At 43.0% G+C, this 17,982-nt stretch overlaps 2 protein-coding genes across 4 annotated transcripts; one reads left to right on the forward strand and one right to left on the reverse strand.

The window, feature by feature from the left end:
- Positions 1 to 29: 29 nt before the first annotated feature.
- LOC115144124 (histone H3.3A) lies at positions 30 to 2,313 on the forward strand. Of its 2 annotated transcripts, none has more exons than XM_029684871.2 (4): positions 30 to 139; positions 970 to 1,101; positions 1,253 to 1,406; positions 1,533 to 2,313. In XM_029684871.2, the coding sequence occupies exons 2-4, from the start codon at positions 974 to 976 to the stop codon at positions 1,659 to 1,661; spliced, it is 411 nt and encodes a 136-aa protein (XP_029540731.1). In that variant the 5' UTR covers positions 30 to 139; positions 970 to 973; the 3' UTR covers positions 1,662 to 2,313. The 2 variants fall into 2 exon arrangements, with proteins under 2 accessions (XP_029540731.1, XP_029540732.1); XM_029684872.2 differs by having other exon boundaries at positions 44 to 139; positions 936 to 1,101.
- On the reverse strand, positions 1,957 to 17,661 carry si:ch211-250n8.1 (uncharacterized). 2 transcript variants are annotated; one of them, XM_029684869.2, is made up of 16 exons: positions 17,422 to 17,645; positions 15,510 to 15,617; positions 15,345 to 15,420; positions 15,048 to 15,204; positions 14,841 to 14,886; positions 14,318 to 14,376; positions 14,104 to 14,139; positions 13,935 to 13,987; positions 13,573 to 13,705; positions 4,527 to 4,744; positions 3,782 to 3,827; positions 3,549 to 3,614; positions 3,409 to 3,468; positions 3,204 to 3,289; positions 2,650 to 2,744; positions 1,957 to 2,504 (listed from the first exon to the last, which is right to left on the reverse strand). In XM_029684869.2, the coding sequence occupies exons 1-16, from the start codon at positions 17,456 to 17,458 to the stop codon at positions 2,470 to 2,472; spliced, it is 1,311 nt and encodes a 436-aa protein (XP_029540729.2). In that variant the 5' UTR covers positions 17,459 to 17,645; the 3' UTR covers positions 1,957 to 2,469. The 2 variants fall into 2 exon arrangements, with proteins under 2 accessions (XP_029540729.2, XP_029540730.2); XM_029684870.2 differs by lacking the exons at positions 1,957 to 2,504; positions 2,650 to 2,744 and having other exon boundaries at positions 3,554 to 3,614; positions 17,422 to 17,661.
- Positions 17,662 to 17,982: the final 321 nt, after the last annotated feature.

A 17,982-nucleotide genomic window follows, 5' to 3' on the forward strand; every position in this document is an offset into this window, starting at 1 on the left:
TAAATGGTTAGTTGACGTCATGGGGAAATATAACGTTTGACTCACTTCCCCAGTTATCGTTATTCGTGGTGTGTGTTTGGAGGAAACGGAGTCACTTTAATTACGTTCAGTTTTGGAATAATCCAGCAGTTAACAATCGGTAAGTAACTTTTGCGGTTTTGGTAGTTTTCGTTTTACCAATCACAAATATTTGAAGTTGACGGTTTTCAATATGGAACAATAGAATCTGAGATGGCTGGAGGCTAAGCATACTTGGTTGGCTACAGTACTGTAGGTAAATTACGTTAATTAATTGGTTTATTGCATTTTCTCGAATGTGACTTTCGATTCAAACAGGCGCGTGAGTTTTAATGAACGTTAGTTAGCAACATGCCATATAGCAACGTTAACGTTAGCCATGGCGCTAATGCGCTTGGTTGGTTAGTGGTCGATCAGTGTTGTAGCTTTACGTTTTTAACCTTCTCTTTTCTACAGTAAGTGTTTGCGTCTTGCTGGCGTCATACCCACAATGACTCGTTAAATTGATAGCAAAATGTTATTGACGTGTGTTTTACACCTAGCTATAGCGTTTGCCCGCTCAAACGAACAAAGGTACGCAGTGCAAAAATACGAAATGTTGGAGGCAACAAGTTAAGGCGGGGAGGTTTGTTCATAATCAAGCGCGCTGCTGGGACCAAGACTCTTCTCCGAGCGGTACCTAGGGGCGGGGGAGAATTCAAATTAACGATTGTTACAATGTTGCTTAATTGTTGCAAGCTTAGCAACAATCGTCACTACCTAGCAAAGGTGACGAACACTTTTAAGCGTTTTCGGCTGCAACATTTGAACTGTTGGTTTGAGGCAACTGAACTTGCAGCATATAGCCCAAGCTCTTAGACCTTGTGCCTCGTTTTGAAAAGCTATTTCATATCCGTATTGCCCTCTTCAAATCCTAGACGGACCATAATCGCCGTTATTTAAATTTTCTAGTAAGATGGCTCGTACCAAGCAGACCGCCCGCAAGTCCACTGGAGGAAAGGCGCCAAGGAAGCAGCTCGCTACAAAGGCAGCCAGGAAAAGCGCGCCATCCACCGGAGGAGTAAAGAAACCCCATCGTTACAGGTACTGGGAGCAGTTCAACCGGTTTTCCAACATTATTTTGTTTAGTTTGTCTAGATTTAACCTGCAGATGTGTCAGTAACAGTTCTAGTTTCACACATTTTATGATTAATATCCAATTAACCAATCTAACACTACTGTTTTTATTCCCCAGGCCAGGAACAGTGGCTCTTCGTGAGATCCGTCGTTACCAGAAGTCAACTGAGCTGCTGATCCGCAAGCTGCCCTTCCAGCGCCTGGTTAGAGAAATTGCCCAGGACTTCAAGACAGACCTGCGTTTCCAGAGTGCTGCCATTGGAGCTCTTCAGGTAAGATCCATGCGGACTGCTGCTATCACACTAATAGTATGACGGCTATTGGACAGGGCACACTAGAAAGAACCATTTTTATTATTCCCATATTTTGTGATTTCCAACTTTTCTTCTCAACAACAGGAGGCCAGCGAAGCATACCTGGTGGGTCTGTTCGAGGACACCAACCTGTGTGCCATCCACGCCAAGCGTGTCACCATCATGCCCAAAGACATCCAGCTGGCCCGGAGGATAAGGGGAGAGCGGGCTTAAATGGCATTCAACTGCCTGCTCCAGACAGTCCTATTTATCTTACTTAACAATTTCATATGTTTTATTTTTTCCCCTGTTTTTTTGTTGTGTGTTTTAGAATGATAAGAGATCAGTCATTCCACAAACCTCAATTCAGATCTGGCCAATGTGAGGACAGAGGAATGTAGGAATATCTGCTTCAATTGCAAATGAGGCTTGTTTTTACATTGAGTAGAGGATAGTGTATTACATGACTGTATTGACTGTTCAGTCAGATGCTCTCTTCAAATGTTAACTGTCTCATTTTGGATCCTGGTGGATAGTATAGGCTCCAGATGAGGTTGGAGCTCTTGCTTGTGGTTTGGGGGGGGTTCAAGATGTCTGAATTCTTCTCAGCTGCCAGGGGAAGGAATGGTCTGGGTCCTTCATCAATTTCCACCCTTTGTCTGTCAGCATGTCTTGCACAACACCTCACTACTACACAGTGGCATCGGGATTTACCTCTTGACACTGTCTGGGATGGCCAGGAGCACGACAAAGCCCCCCTGTATATTCTGAACTGCTTTTTACATGTTATTTTCCCAACATGCAAAACCTTGGCAGCTACATTTAATACTATTTATGGAAGCGTTGTCACATTGTAGTCTTTCTATTAAATGTCTTTATGAATAAATGCTCATGTGTTTGTGGTTCTTGTTCTGAGGATAATGTCTCTAGCCACTAGGGGCTTTTACATTTGGTGTTCACACAATTTTTCAAAGCACGTGTTTATTCAATTACCACAACATTTTGATGTTTAGCACATATCCAGTTGTCAAGGGATTTCTTTTCATACGAACCACTCCGTGTGCTTGAAACCAATAGCTGTGGAATTGGGGAAAAAAATCTGATTTTGGAATGGGATTTTAATTGAAAGACTCCCAATATTTCAAATGTTTATGGTCGTGATGGCATCCCACAACAGGAACTGCTCGTACCAGAGATTTTAATTCTCTTCAATTATACTCACCGATTCGGTTGACGATCTCCTCACATTCTTTGACCGCACTGGCTCTAAGCACCACACAGCAGAATCCTGTTGATTGAGGAGTTTCTGGGGATTCTCTGAAAATGGAGCCAATTACACATTCTGACATGTGCTCTCAGGCAAAGGTGCTGTAGCAGCTCAAGATGCTTCATCGCTGCTGTTAATGGTCTTCTCCAGAGGCGCGCTTTAGAAATTCAATGAGGTTGCCCCTAGATGCTGATCTAAGAACGGTTCTCTATTTCCCCTCCTGAACGTTATTGTTAGGATGGGGATAGTGTAAACTGATCCTAAATCTGGTTACGGGCATTTTATAGATGGGGAGGTGTGAGCGACAGGAAAATAGGATGCTGCTACTCTTCCTGTACAGTTATTTGGTCTACTGTACAATGAATAACTCAAGTGTGTGCTTTTGCACAAACTATGTTAAAATATCTTAAGGTTGCAACGTTTGTAAATATTGGAATATCTCTAATGGTGAGAAGGCCTGGGACTATTCTCTGATATATAATGGCTGATAATAAAACATGAATACTCACACTACGCAGAAGGCAAAGATGGTATAGTCTGGCTGGCCAAACCGCCCTACACATGAGATCTCTGGATAATGATGCTGGAACAACTCCTAAACATAACACACAAGGGGGAAAATTGTGAGAATTTCAACCAACAACCCTATATAATAATTTTGATCTGCTGGACAACACCTGTTTTGCCAACGTGTGATATGTTCCAGTTACTCACTGTCATATTGGATTTCTCAGTGCAGATCAAGTGGGTTTCCTTAAGGTCTAAAAGTACTTCCTGTTGGGAAAGTGAGAGGATATGTTAGTAGTCAGAATTCAACAAACTAGTCAGGTCAGCATGTCTCTATTTGTCAGTACCATACTGGGCTGGTTTTGCTGTATGACCAGGGGGATTCCATTTTGAAGCACCTCCTTGCCTCCATACTGTCAAGAAAATAGATAAAACATCAACACAGTCACACACAATAACCACAAGTACGCAACAAACCACAATTGTGCAAATAGTACAAAATAAAAAATCTTCTCAAACAGCGAAGCACTAAGACAACACACACCAACATGTAATTATAATGTTCAAATAACATATCTACCATTCCAATGTTTGTCTTTCCCAAGAACTGCACAATGTACACAATTCTGCGGGGGGAGAAGGGTTTAGTGCCTCAGATTAGGTAAACATGCCTGTGTACTATTTTAATATAAGAGATTAGAAAGAGATTTCAGTGTGAAACTACAAATAGCCCTACAACCTGAACACTGTAGATCTGAATGGATAGGATCGGTATAAGCAATATGATAGTACCCAATAATGTATATTTTCATTAGATGACTAACAGCCACTGCTGACGACACCGCACCTCCATCTTGGAACTCCCCCACTGTTGCAAAAAAATATTTTGGAAGCTATAGAAATGCATTTATTAATGTCTACGTTTGTTTTCGTTACATTTATTCTATTGCAAATGAATGCACAGTTTATTAATTATATTATGTGAGCTAAAAATAAAAACATGAAAAAATACTTTTTTTCCTTAAAGTAACATTTGCAGAAAGTACTAATGTTACTGTCCCCACAGAAAATACTAAATATATGTAATTTTGTCCTTGAAACATTTCATTGAAATTCTGTAGAATTCCATTCATTCCTATGGAGGACTGCTTCTTCTGGGGAGTGCCAATATTGCCGACCGGTGGCTTCAAAGCCTCTCATTGTCCAATACATAGCAATCCAGGGTTTATATACATCATTGGTAATAACACCAAATTGCTTTCTTATTAGCAGGCTGCAAACCAATAACAGATGCATTAACGCAACAACAAATCGCTCAGACTTGCCTTCCCTCTTTGAGGCACTGAGAGGGTGTGGGCCTCTGGCCCTGATTGGTGGGTTCTTGGGAGGAAGGGGAGGGGCCTAGCTGCAGGGCGGGGTTCTCTTCTCTGAGAGCTCTTAGGAGTTTGATGATGGGGCGATATACACCCCCGTCCTGCACACACCACCGTAACACACGCAGGGACAGGGGATGCCCCTTAAGCCCGGAGAGGACCACACCTGCCTAAGAACACAAACACACAAAAGCACAATGTCTCAATTAAATATTCAAAGAGAAAAACGCCTTGTACAGCATATTAAAAATATATATATTGTTTGATTAAGGTGTGGCTGTATACAGCACCAATCATAAGATTGGACACACCTAGTCATTCAAGGGTTTTTCTTTATTTGTACTATTTTCTATCTTGTAGAATAATAGTAAAGACATCAAAACTATGAATAACACGTGGAATCATGTAGTAACCAAAAAAGTGTTAAACAAATCAAAATATATTTTATATTTGAGATTCTTCAAAGTAACCACCCTTTGCGTTGATTACAGCTTTGCACACTCTTGGCATTCTCTCAACCAGCTTCATGAGGTAGTCACCTGGAATGCATTTCAATTAACAGGTGTGACTTGTTAAAAGATTATTTGTAGAATAGATTTCCTTCTTAATGCGTTTGAGTCAATCAATTGTGTTGTGACAAGGTAGGGTGGTATACATAAGATAGCCCTATTTGGTAAAAGACCAAGTCTATATTATGGCAAGAACAACTCAAATAAGCAAAAAGAAACGACGGTCTATCATTACTTTCAGATATGAAGGTCAGTCAATCCGGAAAATGTCAAGAACATTTCAAGTTTCTTAAAGTGCAGTCGCAAAAACCATCAAGCGTTATGATGAAACTGGCTCTCATGAGGACCACCACAGGAAAGGAAAACCCAGAGTAACCTCTGTTGCAGAGGATAAATTCATTAGAGTTACCAGCCTCAGAAAATGCAGCCCAAATAAATGCTTCACAGAGTTCAAGTAACAGACACATCTCAACATCAACAGTTCAGAGGAGACCGCGTGAATCAGGCCTTCATGGTCGAATTGCTGCAAAGAAACCACTACTAAAGGAAACCAATAAGAAGAGACTTGCTTGGGCCATGAAACACGAGCAATGGACATTAGACCGGTGGAAATCTGACCTTTGGTCTGATAAGTCCAAAATTGAGATTTTTGGTTCCAACCGCTGTGTCTTTGTGAGACGCAGAATAGGTGAACAGATGATCTCTGCATGTGTGGATCCAGCAGTGAAGCATGGAGGAGGTGTGATGGTGTGGGGATACTTTGCTGGTGACACTGTCTGATTTATTTAGAATTCAAGGCACACTTAACCAGCATGGCCATCACAGCATTCTGCAGCAATACGCCATCCCATCTGGTTTGTGCTTAGTGGGACTATCTTTTGTTTTTCAACAGGACAATTACATTTACATTTAACATTTAAGTCATTTAGCAGACGCTCTTATCCAGAGCGACTTACAAATTGGTGCATTCACCTTATGACCTCCAGTGGAACAGTAGTGCATCTAAATATTTTCAGGGGGGGGGGTGAGAGGGATTACTTTATCCTATCCTAGGTATTCCTTAAAGAGGTGGGGTTTCAGGTGTCTCCGGAAGGTGGTGATTGACTCCGCTGTCCTGGCGTCGTGAGGGAGTTTGTTCCACCATTGGGGGGCCAGAGCTGCGAACAGTTTTGACTGGGCTGAGCGGGAACTGTACTTCCTCAGTGGTAGGGAGGCGAGCAGGCCAGAGGTGGATGAACGCAGTGCCCTTGTTTGGGTGTAGGGCCTGATCAGAGCCTGGAGGTACTGAGGTGCCGTTCCCCTCACAGCTCCGTAGGCAAGCACCATGGTCTTGTAGCGGATGCGAGCTTCAACTGGAAGCCAGTGGAGGGAGCGGAGGAGCGGGGTGACGTGAGAGAACTTGGGAAGGTTGAACACCAGACGGGCTGCGGCGTTCTGGATGAGTTGTAGGGGTTTAATGGCACAGGCAGGGAGCCCAGCCAACAGCGAGTTGCAGTAATCCAGACGGGAGATGACAAGTGCCTGGATTAGGACCTGCGCCGCTTCCTGTGTGAGGCAGGGTCGTACTCTGCGGATGTTGTAGAGCATGAACCTACAGGAACGGGCCACCGCCTTGATGTTAGTTGAGAACGACAGGGTGTTGTCCAGGATCACGCCAAGGTTCTTAGCGCTCTGGGAGGAGGACACAATGGAGTTGTCAACCGTGATGGCGAGATCATGGAACGGGCAGTCCTTCCCGGGAGGAAGAGCAGCTCCGTCTTGCCGAGGTTCAGCTTGAGGTGGTGATCCGTCATCCACACGGATATGTCTGCCAGACATGCAGAGATGCGATTCGCCACCTGGTCATCAGAAGGGGGAAAGGAGAAGATTAATTGTGTGTCGTCTGCATAGCAATGATAGGAGAGACCATGTGAGGTTATGACAGAGCCAAGTGACTTGGTGTATAGCGAGAATAGGAGAGGGCCTAGAACAGAGCCCTGGGGGACACCAGTGGTGAGAGCACGTGGTGTGGAGACGGATTCTCGCCACGCCACCTGGTAGGAGCGACCTGTCAGGTAGGACGCAATCAAGCGTGGGCCGCGCCGGAGATGCCCAACTCGGAGAGGGTGGAGAGGAGGATCTGATGGTTCACAGTATCGAAGGCAGCCGATAGGTCTAGAAGGATGAGAGCAGAGGAGAGAGAGTTAGCTTTAGCAGTGCGGAGCGCCTCCGTGATACAGAGAAGAGCAGTCTCAGTTGAATGACTAGTCTTGAAACCTGACTGATTTGGATCAAGAAGGTCATTCTGAGAGAGATAGCGGGAGAGCTGGCCAAGGACGGCACGTTCAAGAGTTTTGGAGAGAAAAGAAAGAAGGGATACTGGTCTGTAGTTGTTGACATCGGAGGGATCGAGTGTAGGTTTTTTCAGAAGGGGTGCAACTCTCGCTCTCTTGAAGACGGAAGGGACGTAGCCAGCGGTCAGGGATGAGTTGATGAGCGAGGTGAGGTAAGGGAGGAGGTCTCCGGAAATGGTCTGGAGAAGAGAGGAGGGGATAGGGTCAAGCGGGCAGGTTGTAGGGGCGGCCGGCCGTCACAAGACGCGAGATTTCATCTGGAGAGAGAGGGGAGAAAGAGGTCAGAGCACAGGGTAGGGCAGTGTGAGCAGAACCAGCGGTGTCGTTTGACTTAGCAAACGAGGATCGGATGTCGTCGACCTTCTTTTCAAAATGGTTGACGAAGTCATCTGCAGAGAGGGAGGAGGGGGGGGGGGAGGAGGATTCAGGAGGGAGGAGAAGGTTGCAAAGAGCTTCCTAGGGTTAGAGGCAGATGCTTGGAATTTAGAGTGGTAGAAAGTGGCTTTAGCAGCAGAGAGAGAAGAGGAAAATGTAGAGAGGAGGGAGTGAAAGGATGTCAGGTCCGCAGGGAGGCGAGTTTTCCTCCATTTCCGCTCGGCTGCCCGGAGCCCTGTTCTGTGAGCTCGCAATGAGTCGTCGAGCCACGGAGCGGGAGGGGAGGACCGAGCCGGCCTGGAGGATAGGGGACATAGAGAGTCAAAGGATGCAGAAAGGGAGGAGAGGAGGGTTGAGGAGGCAGAATCAGGAGATAGGTTGGAGAAGGTTTGAGCAGAGGGAAGAGATGATAGGATGGAAGAGGAGAGAGTAGCGGGGAGAGAGAGCGAAGGTTGGGACGGCGCGATACCATCCGAGTAGGGGCAGTGTGGGAAGTGTTGGATGAGAGCGAGAGGGAAAAGGATACAAGGTAGTGGTCGGAGACTTGGAGGGGAGTTGCAACGAGGTTAGTGGAAGAACAGCATCTAGTAAAGATGAGGTCGAGCGTATTTCCTGCCTTGTGAGTAGGGGGAAGGTGAGAGGGTGAGGTCAAAAGAGGAGAGGAGTGGAAAGAAGGAGGCAGAGAGGAATGAGTCAAAGGTAGGCGTGGGGAGGTTAAAGTCGCCCAGAACTGTGAGAGGTGAGCCGTCCTCAGGAAAGGAGCTTATCAAGGCATCAAGCTCATTGATGAACTCTCCGAGGGAACCTGGAGGGCGATAAATGATAAGGATGTTAAGCTTGAAAGGGCTGGTAACTGTGACAGCATGGAATTCAAAGGAGGCGATAGACAGATGGGTAAGGGGAGAAAGAGAGAATGACCACTTGGGAGAGATGAGGATCCCGGTGCCACCACCCCGCTGACCAGAAGCTCTCGGGGTGTGCGAGAACACGTGGGCAGACGAAGAGAGAGCAGTAGGAGTAGCAGTGTTGTCTGTGGTGATCCATGTTTCCGTCAGTGCCAAGAAGTCGAGGGACTGGAGGGAGACATAGGCGGAGATGAACTCTGCCTTGTTGGCCGCAGATCGGCAGTTCCAGAGGCTACCTGAGACCTGGAACTCCACGTGGGTCGTGCGCGCTGGGACCACCAGATTAGGTGGCCGCGGCCACGCGGTGTGGAGCGTTTGTATGGTCTGTGCAGAGAGGAGAGAACAGGGATAGACAGACACATAGTTGACAGGCTACACAAGAGGCTACGCTAATGCAAAGGAGATTGGAATGACAAGTGGACTACACGTCACGAGTGTTCAGAGAGTTAAGCTTACGTAGCAAGAATCTTATTGACTAAAATGATTAAAATGATACAGTACTGCTGAAGTAGGCTAGCTGGCAGAGGCTGCGTTGTTGACTAAGTAGGCTAGTTGGCATTGGCTGCGTTGTTGACACTACACTAATCAAGTCGTTCGTTGAGTGTAATAGTTTCTACTGTGCTGCTATTCGGGGCCAGCTGGCTAGCTAGCAGTGTTGATTACGTTACGTTGCGTTAAAAGAACGACAATAGCTGGCTAACTAACCTAGGAAATCGCTCTAGACTACACAATTATCTTTGATACAAAGACGGCTATGTAGCTAGCTATGTAGCTAGCTACGATCAAACAAATCAAGCCGTTGTACTGTAATGAAATGAAATGAAAAATGTGATACTACCTGTGGAGCGAAGCGAAATGCGACCGGATTGTTGAGTGCAGAAGTTCTGTTCGGTAGACGTTGGCTAGCTGTTGGCTAGCTAGCAGAGTCTCCTATGTTAAGGACGACATAAAACTACACACTCTAAACTACACAATTATCTTGGGTACGAAGACAGCAAAGACAACTATGTAGCTAGCTAACACTACACTAATCAAGTCGTTCAGTTGAGTGTAATAGTTGTGCTGCTAATCGGTAGACGGTGGACTAGCTAACGGTGGACGTTAGCTAGCTGGCTAGCTGCAGGGCAGTGTAGACTGCGTTAGGACGACGAAATACGATAATTACGCAATAATCTATGATACAAAGACGGCTGTGTAGCTAGCTAAGAAGAAATTGCTAAGATTAGACAAATCAAACAAATCAAACCGTTGTACTATAATGAAATGTAATGAAATGTAATGAAATGTAATACTACCTGCGGACCGAGTGCAGATGCGACCGCTCGCTCCAACCCGGAAAGTTGGAGCGAGCGAGGTCATTGTGGACCTGGCCTCCACAATGACCCAAAACACACCTCCAGGCTGTGTAAGGGCTATTTGACCAAGAAGGAGAGTGATGGAGTGCTGCATCAGATGACCTGGCCTCCACAAACACCCGACCTCAACCCAATTGAGAATTGAAAAGCAGCCAACAAGTGCTGAGCATGTGTGGGAACTCCTTCAAGACTGTTGGAAAAGCATTCCAGGTGAAGCTGGTTGAGAGAATGCCAAGAGTGTTCAAAGTTGTCATCAAAGCAAAGGCCGGCTAATTTGAAGAATCCCAAATAAAAAAATATATTTTTATTTGTTTAACACTTTTGTGGTTACTATATGATACCATATATGTTATTTCACAGTTTTGATGTCTTCACTAAAAAGTAAAAATAAAGAAAAATGAGTAGGTGTGTCCAAACTTTTAACTGGTACAGTATATATATATATACAGTTGCAGTCGGAAATTTACATACACTTAGGTTGGAGTCATTAAAACTTGTTTACTATATGATACCATATATGTTATTTCACAGTTTTGATGTCTTCACTAAAAAGTAAAAATAAAGAAAAATGAGTAGGTGTGTCCAAACTTTTAACTGGTACAGTATATATATATATACAGTTGCAGTCGGACATTTACATACACTTAGGTTGGAGTCATTAAAACTTGTTTTTCAACCACTCCACAAATTTCTTGTAAAGAAACTAAAGTTTTGGCAAGTCTGTTAGGACACCTACTTTGTGCATGACACAAGTCATTTTTCCAACAATTGTTTACAGAGAGATTATTTCACATAATTCACTGTACCACAATTCCAGTGCGTCAGAAGTTTGACTGTGCCTTTAAACAGCTTGGAAAATTCCCAAAAATTATGTCATGACTTTAAAAGCTTCTAATAGGCCAATTGACATAATTTGAGTCAATTGGAGGTGTTCCTGTGGATGTATTTCAAGGCCTACCTTCAAACTCAGTGCCTCTTTGCTTGACATAATGGGAAAATCGAAAGAAATCAGCCAAGACCTCAGAAAACAATTGTAGACCTCCACAAGCCTGGTCAATCATTGGGAGCAATTTCCAAACGCCTGAAGATACCACGTTCATATGTACAAACAATAGTACGCAAGTATAAACACCATGGGACCATGCAGCAGTCATACCGCTCAGGAAGGAGACACGTTCTGTCTCCTAGAGATGAACGTACTTTGGTGCGAAAAGTGCAAATCAATCCCAGAACAACAGCAAAGGACCTTGTGAAGATGCTGGAGGAAACAGGTACAAAAGTATTTCTCTCCACAGTTTAACAAGCCCTATATCGACATAACCTGAAAGGCCACTGAGCAAGGAAGAAGCCACTGTTCCAAAACGCCATAAAAAAGCCAGATTACGGTTTGCAACTGCACATGGGGACAAAGATCATACTTTTTGGAGAAATGTCCTCTGGTCTGATGAACCAAAAATAGAACTGTTTGGCCATATTGACCATCGTTATGTTTGGAGGAAAAAGGGGGAAGCTTGCAAGCCGAAGAACACCATCCAAACTGTGAATCACGGGGGTGGCAGCATCATGTTGTGGGGGTGCTTTGCTGCAGGAGGGACTGGTGCACTTCACAAAATAGATGACATCACGAGGAAGGAAAATTATGTGGATATATTGAAGTAACATCTCAAGTCATCAGTCAGGAAGTTAAAGCTTGGTTTCAAATGGGTCTTCCAAATGGAGAATGACAAGCATACTTCCAAAGTTGTGGCAAAATGGCTTAAGTACAACAAAGTCAAGGTATTGGATTGGCCACAAAGCCCTGACCTCAATCATATAGCAAATTTGTTGGCAGAACTGAAAAAGCGTGTGTGAGCAATGAGGCCTACAAACCTGACTTAGTTTACAACGGGCCAAAATTCACCCAACTTATTGTGGGAAGCTTGTGGAAGGCTACCCGAAATGTTTGACCCAAGTTAAACAATTTAAAGGCAATGCTACCAAATACTAATTGAGTGTATGTAAACTTCTGACCCACTGGGAATGTGATGAAAGAAATAAAAGCTGAAATAAATAATCCTCTCTACTATTATTCTGACATTTCACATTCTTAAAATAAAGTGGTCATCCTAACTGACCTTAAATGTCAGGAATTGTGAATGTAAACTTCCGACTTCAACTGTATATATATACAGTATGTGATAACCAATGTGATAATGGCTAGGGACATTTTTGCTTGTTTTTGTTGTTCTCCAAATAGCATTTTAGGGTTTTTAAATTGTATAGAAATGCAGTAAATGAGCTTCAACTTTTTTCAAAGTTCCCCAGGACCAGTGGAAGCAATATAGCCCCATATACTGTACTACAGTGCCTTCAGAAAGTATTCACACATTTTGTTGTGTTACAAGGTGGGATTTAAATTGATTTAATTGTAATTTTTTGTCATCAATTCACACAAAATACTCTGTAATGTCAAAGAAAAAAATTCTAACATTTGTTATAAAAAAAAATGTCTTTCTGGGTAAGTCTCTAAGAGCTTTGCACACCTGGATTGTACAATATTTGCACATTGATATTTTTAAATTCTTCAAGCTATGTCAAGTTGGTTGATGGTTATTGCTATTCAGCCATTTTCAAGTCTTGCCATAGATTTTCAAGCTGATTTAAGTGAAAACTGTAACTAAGCCACTCAGGAACATTCAATGTTGTCTTGGTAAGCAACTCCAGTGTATATTTGGCCTTGTATTTTAGGTTATTGTCCCGCTGAAAGGTTTTCCTCTAGGATTTTGCCTGTGCTTAGCTTTATTCTGTTTCTTTTTATTCTAAAAAAACTCCCTAGTCCTTGCCAATGAAAAGCATACCCATAACATGATGCAGCCACCACCATGCTTGAAAATATGAATAGTAGTACTCAGTGACGTGTTGTGTGGATTTGCCCCAAACATAATGTTTTGTATTCAGGACATAAAGGTAATTTCTTTGCCACATTTTTCTGCAGTTTTAATTTAGTGCCTTATTGCAAACAGGTTGCATGTTTTGGAATATTTTTATGGAATATTTGTGTTCTGTACAGGCTTTCTTCTTTTCATTCTGTCATTTAGGTTAGTATTGTGGAGTAACTACAATGTTGTTGATCCATCATCAGTTTCCTCACAGCAATTAAACTCTAACTGTTTTAAAGTCACCATTGGCCTCATGGTGAAATCCCTGAGCGGTTTCGTTCCCCTCCGGCAACTGAGTTAGGAAGGATGCCCGTATCTTTGTAGTGACTGTGTATTGATACACCATCCAAAGTGTAATTAATAATTTTGCCATGCATAAAGGGATATTCAATATCTTTTTGATTACATTTTTTAACCATATACCAATTTGTGCCCTTCTTTGCGCTGGTCTCTGTGGTTGAATCTGTGTTTGAAATGCACTGTTTGACTAATTAAAAAAAAAAACTTGTCGGATGATTTTGCATGGTCCTGAGGAGCAGCTGACTAAAAAGCAGGTGTGTTAGATTAGGGCTGGAGCCATTTTCTTTGTAAAGGTCTCCTTACCTGTCCATTGCAGGCATTCCGTAAGGAGACTCCGTTGATCTCATCAATGATGTCACCTGGATGTACACACTGGTCCACCTGAGCCTGGCTCCCTGGCAACAGTTTCAGGACAAAGACACGGCCACTGAGATACCTGGGGGAAGAGAGAGAGAGAGAGGTGGGAGAGAGAGAGAGGTGGGAGAGAGAGAGAGAGAGGTGGGAGAGAGAGAGAGAGAGGTGGGAGAGAGAGAGAGAGGTGGGAGAGAGAGAGAGAGGTGGGAGAGAGAGAGAGAGAGGTGGGAGAGAGAGAGAGAGAGAGAGTGGTGAGAGAGAGAGAGAGGTGACTGTGTATTATGAGGAAGGATACAAGCACTGCCACTTACCTGAGCACCATCCCCAGCTCACGACAGGGTACTGCCTCATACATATCACACACCTGGAAAACACAGACATAGTCCTCACTTCAATAGGCAAAATATACACCGACTAACTATGAGGCAGGGAGGTCATACATAGATCTGAGATTGTACAGGGCTCATTTCAATATCTTACCGGTAGAAGCCAGCTCTCATCCAGAAAACTGCAGTTCTTAAGTGAAAAGGCAGACATTTTGCTGATGTGAGCAGTGACATTCTATGTTTTGAGAACTCTTTGTATTTGCAACATTTTGTTTTAGGCCAACAGTCTAAGCAGAGACTTGCCTCGTGCTTTCTGACACTGTGCATCATAGTCAGGCAAACAGGAGAGAGAAGGAAACATTTTGTACCTCCATGTCCAGTTTGAATTCCATTTCTGAGAGGACCATGAGCAGGGACATGAAAGGCTCTTAGAGAGAAAGGATATTTGACTCAGTCATCATGAGTGTTGTTGGACACTTCACAAGTTGAACTGTAATAATGGAACACTGGTCCCTTTAATCATGTTTACACACTGCTTTAATCAACTCATATGTACAGTATATACTGTATTCTATTCTACTGTAGTCTTACTTTAGTCAATGTCACTCCAACATTGCTCGTCCTAACATTTATATATTTCTTTATTCCATTGTTTTACTTTTAGATTTGGGTGTATTGTTGTGAATTGTTAGATATTACTGCACTGTTGGAGCTGGGAACAAGCATTTCTCTACACCCGCAATAACATCTGCTAAACATGTGTATGTGACCAATAGAATTAGATTTGATTTGATCTGCTGTGATGAAAATGATTTCCTGATATTAAGGCCAATGCCAACACCAAACATTCAGTGAAAACAAAAACAATCAGGAAGAGAAGAAAAGCCTCACCCACAAATTCCTCATTCCTAAGAAGTGAAATAGCTGGGTTGTACCACTGGAAAATAGAAACCAGTAAAACAAGTCAATGATATGATAGCCTATTCAAACATAACTGGAATATAGCTTAATTACTGAACATCAAAGAAATGTAAATTGTAATGTTACAGCAATTTAACAACAAGGTATTAGAGCCAATATGAGTGAGAGATAACAGACCTCTAGTACTTTGGGTGTGTGTAACAGGTGTTTGATGACTCCTTCTAGAACCCTCCGTCTGAGGGCTAGCCTAAGGAGGTAGCGTCCTCGTCCCTGAGCTGACAACAGCTTCCTGCAGGCTAAGGTCTGTTCAACCGCAAGCGACACAGCACTCAGTCTAGAATACACGCACAGGACACACACACACACACACACACACACACCAGTGAGGGAGCCAAGACAACAACAGGGGGGGTTAGTAGTCACTGTATGTTATTTTCTAGAACACAATCTCTAAATGTGCTGTAGGTAGTTTACCTGCCGCATTTGTCGTGTTGGAGGAGTTGCTCGAAACATTGCCAGTAGTCCCTGTGTACTAGACCAAGGACTGGCTCTGAGGGAGACACACACTAGTTAGAATGTAGGCAGGCTCTAATGTTCTGTACTCCTGTCTGTATGGCTTTGCTTTGTTATAATACTCACGTTGAAGGCCCTTCCTGAGGGTGAGCTCCAGTAGTTCACAGCAGGAGGAGAGGTGAGGGTTGACATCTGTCACTGTCCCCTCTTCTGTCTGCAGGTTCAGGATGCATACTGGAAGAGATAAAAAATATACACACAATGCAATATATGTGCGCACACATTACATGGGCCACATTGGGTTGATACTGTATGTGCACAGGCGTTGAGGGAATAATGCCTGAATCATAATGGACAGACATAGACACAATAATAGACCATACACAGTCAATTTAGACATTTTAAATCAATACTTCAAGAGTTCATTTTAACACCATCCCAGATAGCATATGGTCCTACTCTACAGAGTCTAAAAAGTACTTTGATTATACTGTTACATTCTGAGTGTTAATGCAACACTTTATAATGTAAAAAATGAACACCGCATTAGACTTGGCATTGTTACTCAAATGTAACACTATGGGGTAATTAACACTCACAGTGTTATTTATGTTCAACACTTGTGTTAATCTAGAGTTAACTCCTACTAGTGTTATGCAAAAGCATTGTTACAGTAAGTGATTTTGGGTGTTGTTTTAACACTATGTGGTGTAACGCCTAATTTGCATATTTTATATTTTCCTATTAATTATTTTCTTTTAAAGGCCTATGGCTTCCACCAAATGAGGAGAATGTTATCATTAAAATACTGAGATTTGTCAAGATGTACTCAAGAGAAAGAAAGGATTGGTTCATTTCCCCTCTGTGGTTTAACTTTATGACAATACATTACATATATCATGGCCCCTAACACAGTGGTGGTGGGAAAATCCTGGTTTACAAATTACAGGCCACATCAGGCCTGCAAATCACATTATGCTGGTTGGCAAAGTGATGTGTAATTCCCTTTTGGAATTTGTATTCACTTACATTCAGATTGATTAGCAGGGTTAGGAACTCTGGTAAAAGAGACTACCTAAACCATTTAACCCGGGAAACAAACAGTTCAGTAACAGTGCAATAAATCGAACTAACTGATTGGATTAGTTTAGAATAATGTACGTTGTGTCATTTTGTGTAGTATAAAGATGAATCAATCAATGCAAAAAACACAGGTATTAAAAACAATCCCCACCAAAAATCGACCTGCATAGCATACAGGGTAATCAGATAATGATGAGTGTGGATTGGATGGGAATATCTCTGGTTATTGACACCAACACTGGGGTTATTTTAGACCACTGAGTGTTAATTTCACTCTAACAGAGTGAACACTTAACTCCTTAATCAACACTAGAAATCAACACTGTAGGCTTGTGATATATGCACAATACATGGACAAAATATGGCAGACATGTGGGTGGTGTCTTTGCTTTTGCTGTATGGTGATGACTGACAGAGGGCACCTCTTCCACACTTGATGGCCAAGGAGGACCCAGTTACTTGGCAACCTGGAAACATCCCTGCTTTTGTCTATTTGTGTTTTGCATAGTGTCTGATAGGCTTCGCCAGCACTAGATTGCGTAAGGTGGCTGAATGATAGAATAAAATAGAGGTGAAAGGTGCAGTGAAACTGTATGAATACATCAAAGACGCAGCTCCAATAGTAAAATCGGAAAGTGATCCTTCAAATGATTTCATACAGATGATGATATGTCGAACATTCAGAGATAACACATGCTTCACAAAAAATAGACTATGAGGCAATTTTCTGGTAGAAGAATGTACTTATTCTATAGTCCCTTCTGCGGCACATGAGCGTAACCTGAGCCGCCTATGTAGGAGCGTCTGTCTAATGATTGAGCTACACTAGGCTGAGTAAATATCTGCTGATACTCTCGCTCAGCCTATTCCTGTTTGTGTATCTACACATGAACAATACATAACACCCATATGCATGTTTCCATTCACTCGGTGTCCATTTGCAGTATGTTCTTACCTTTGAGGGTCCCGAGCAGCGGGTCTTTCGGAGGCATAATTAATATTATTAGCGCAGATATAGACGCACTGTACCGCCTGTCATTTAACAACGCGTCATAGCTTGCACACACTTCCGCATGTCTAAAACATACCGAGACACCCTTTCCCTTCGGCTGTTACAGATAGGGAAATGTAAACATGATATCAATTTCCAAATAGACTACATGAATCACATTTTGGGGAGGTTGGACTGAAAATATCAGTGACAGCTGCAATAAACCATTTTCTCTCAAAAACATTGAAGCTAGCCTACTCAGTTTCAGAATAGACTGCTTCATTTTGCACACACTGAATGGCTACATTGTTTCTGTCATTTAATCGCGGTCTCTCAAATTGACGCGCTGTAAATGAGATTCTATACTCTGGCGACCTCTTGTGGGAACAACAAGTGAATGATCAAAACGCGTGAAGACCCAACAAAGATGTCTACCTGTTTCGTCTGTATTCGTGAATTTTTCGGAAACACCCGAACTTTTATTCGCACAGCGGGGTGCTAATAAGGTCACTCACTCACTCACTC

Source organism: Oncorhynchus nerka, linkage group LG16 (assembly GCF_034236695.1).
Source record: "Oncorhynchus nerka isolate Pitt River linkage group LG16, Oner_Uvic_2.0, whole genome shotgun sequence".
Classification (NCBI taxonomy): domain Eukaryota; kingdom Metazoa; phylum Chordata; class Actinopteri; order Salmoniformes; family Salmonidae; genus Oncorhynchus; species Oncorhynchus nerka.

Excerpts from the sequence above, each read along its gene's own strand:
- LOC115144124 (XM_029684871.2), top strand. The coding sequence starts at position 974 with ATGGCTCGTACCAAGCAGACCGCCCGCAAGTCCACTGGAGGAAAGGCG. Across the intron at positions 1,102-1,252 it reads AAGAAACCCCATCGTTACAG|GCCAGGAACAGTGGCTCTTC; the intron begins GTACTGGGAGCA and ends TTTATTCCCCAG. Across the intron at positions 1,407-1,532 it reads CTGCCATTGGAGCTCTTCAG|GAGGCCAGCGAAGCATACCT; the intron begins GTAAGATCCATG and ends TCTCAACAACAG.
- si:ch211-250n8.1 (XM_029684869.2), bottom strand. The coding sequence starts at position 17,458 with ATGCCTCCGAAAGACCCGCTGCTCGGGACCCTCAAAG. Across the intron at positions 13,988-14,103 it reads ATGAGAGCTGGCTTCTACCG|GTGTGTGATATGTATGAGGC; the intron begins GTAAGATATTGA and ends TGTGTTTTCCAG. Across the intron at positions 3,615-3,781 it reads GAAAGACAAACATTGGAATG|TATGGAGGCAAGGAGGTGCT; the intron begins GTAGATATGTTA and ends TTTTCTTGACAG.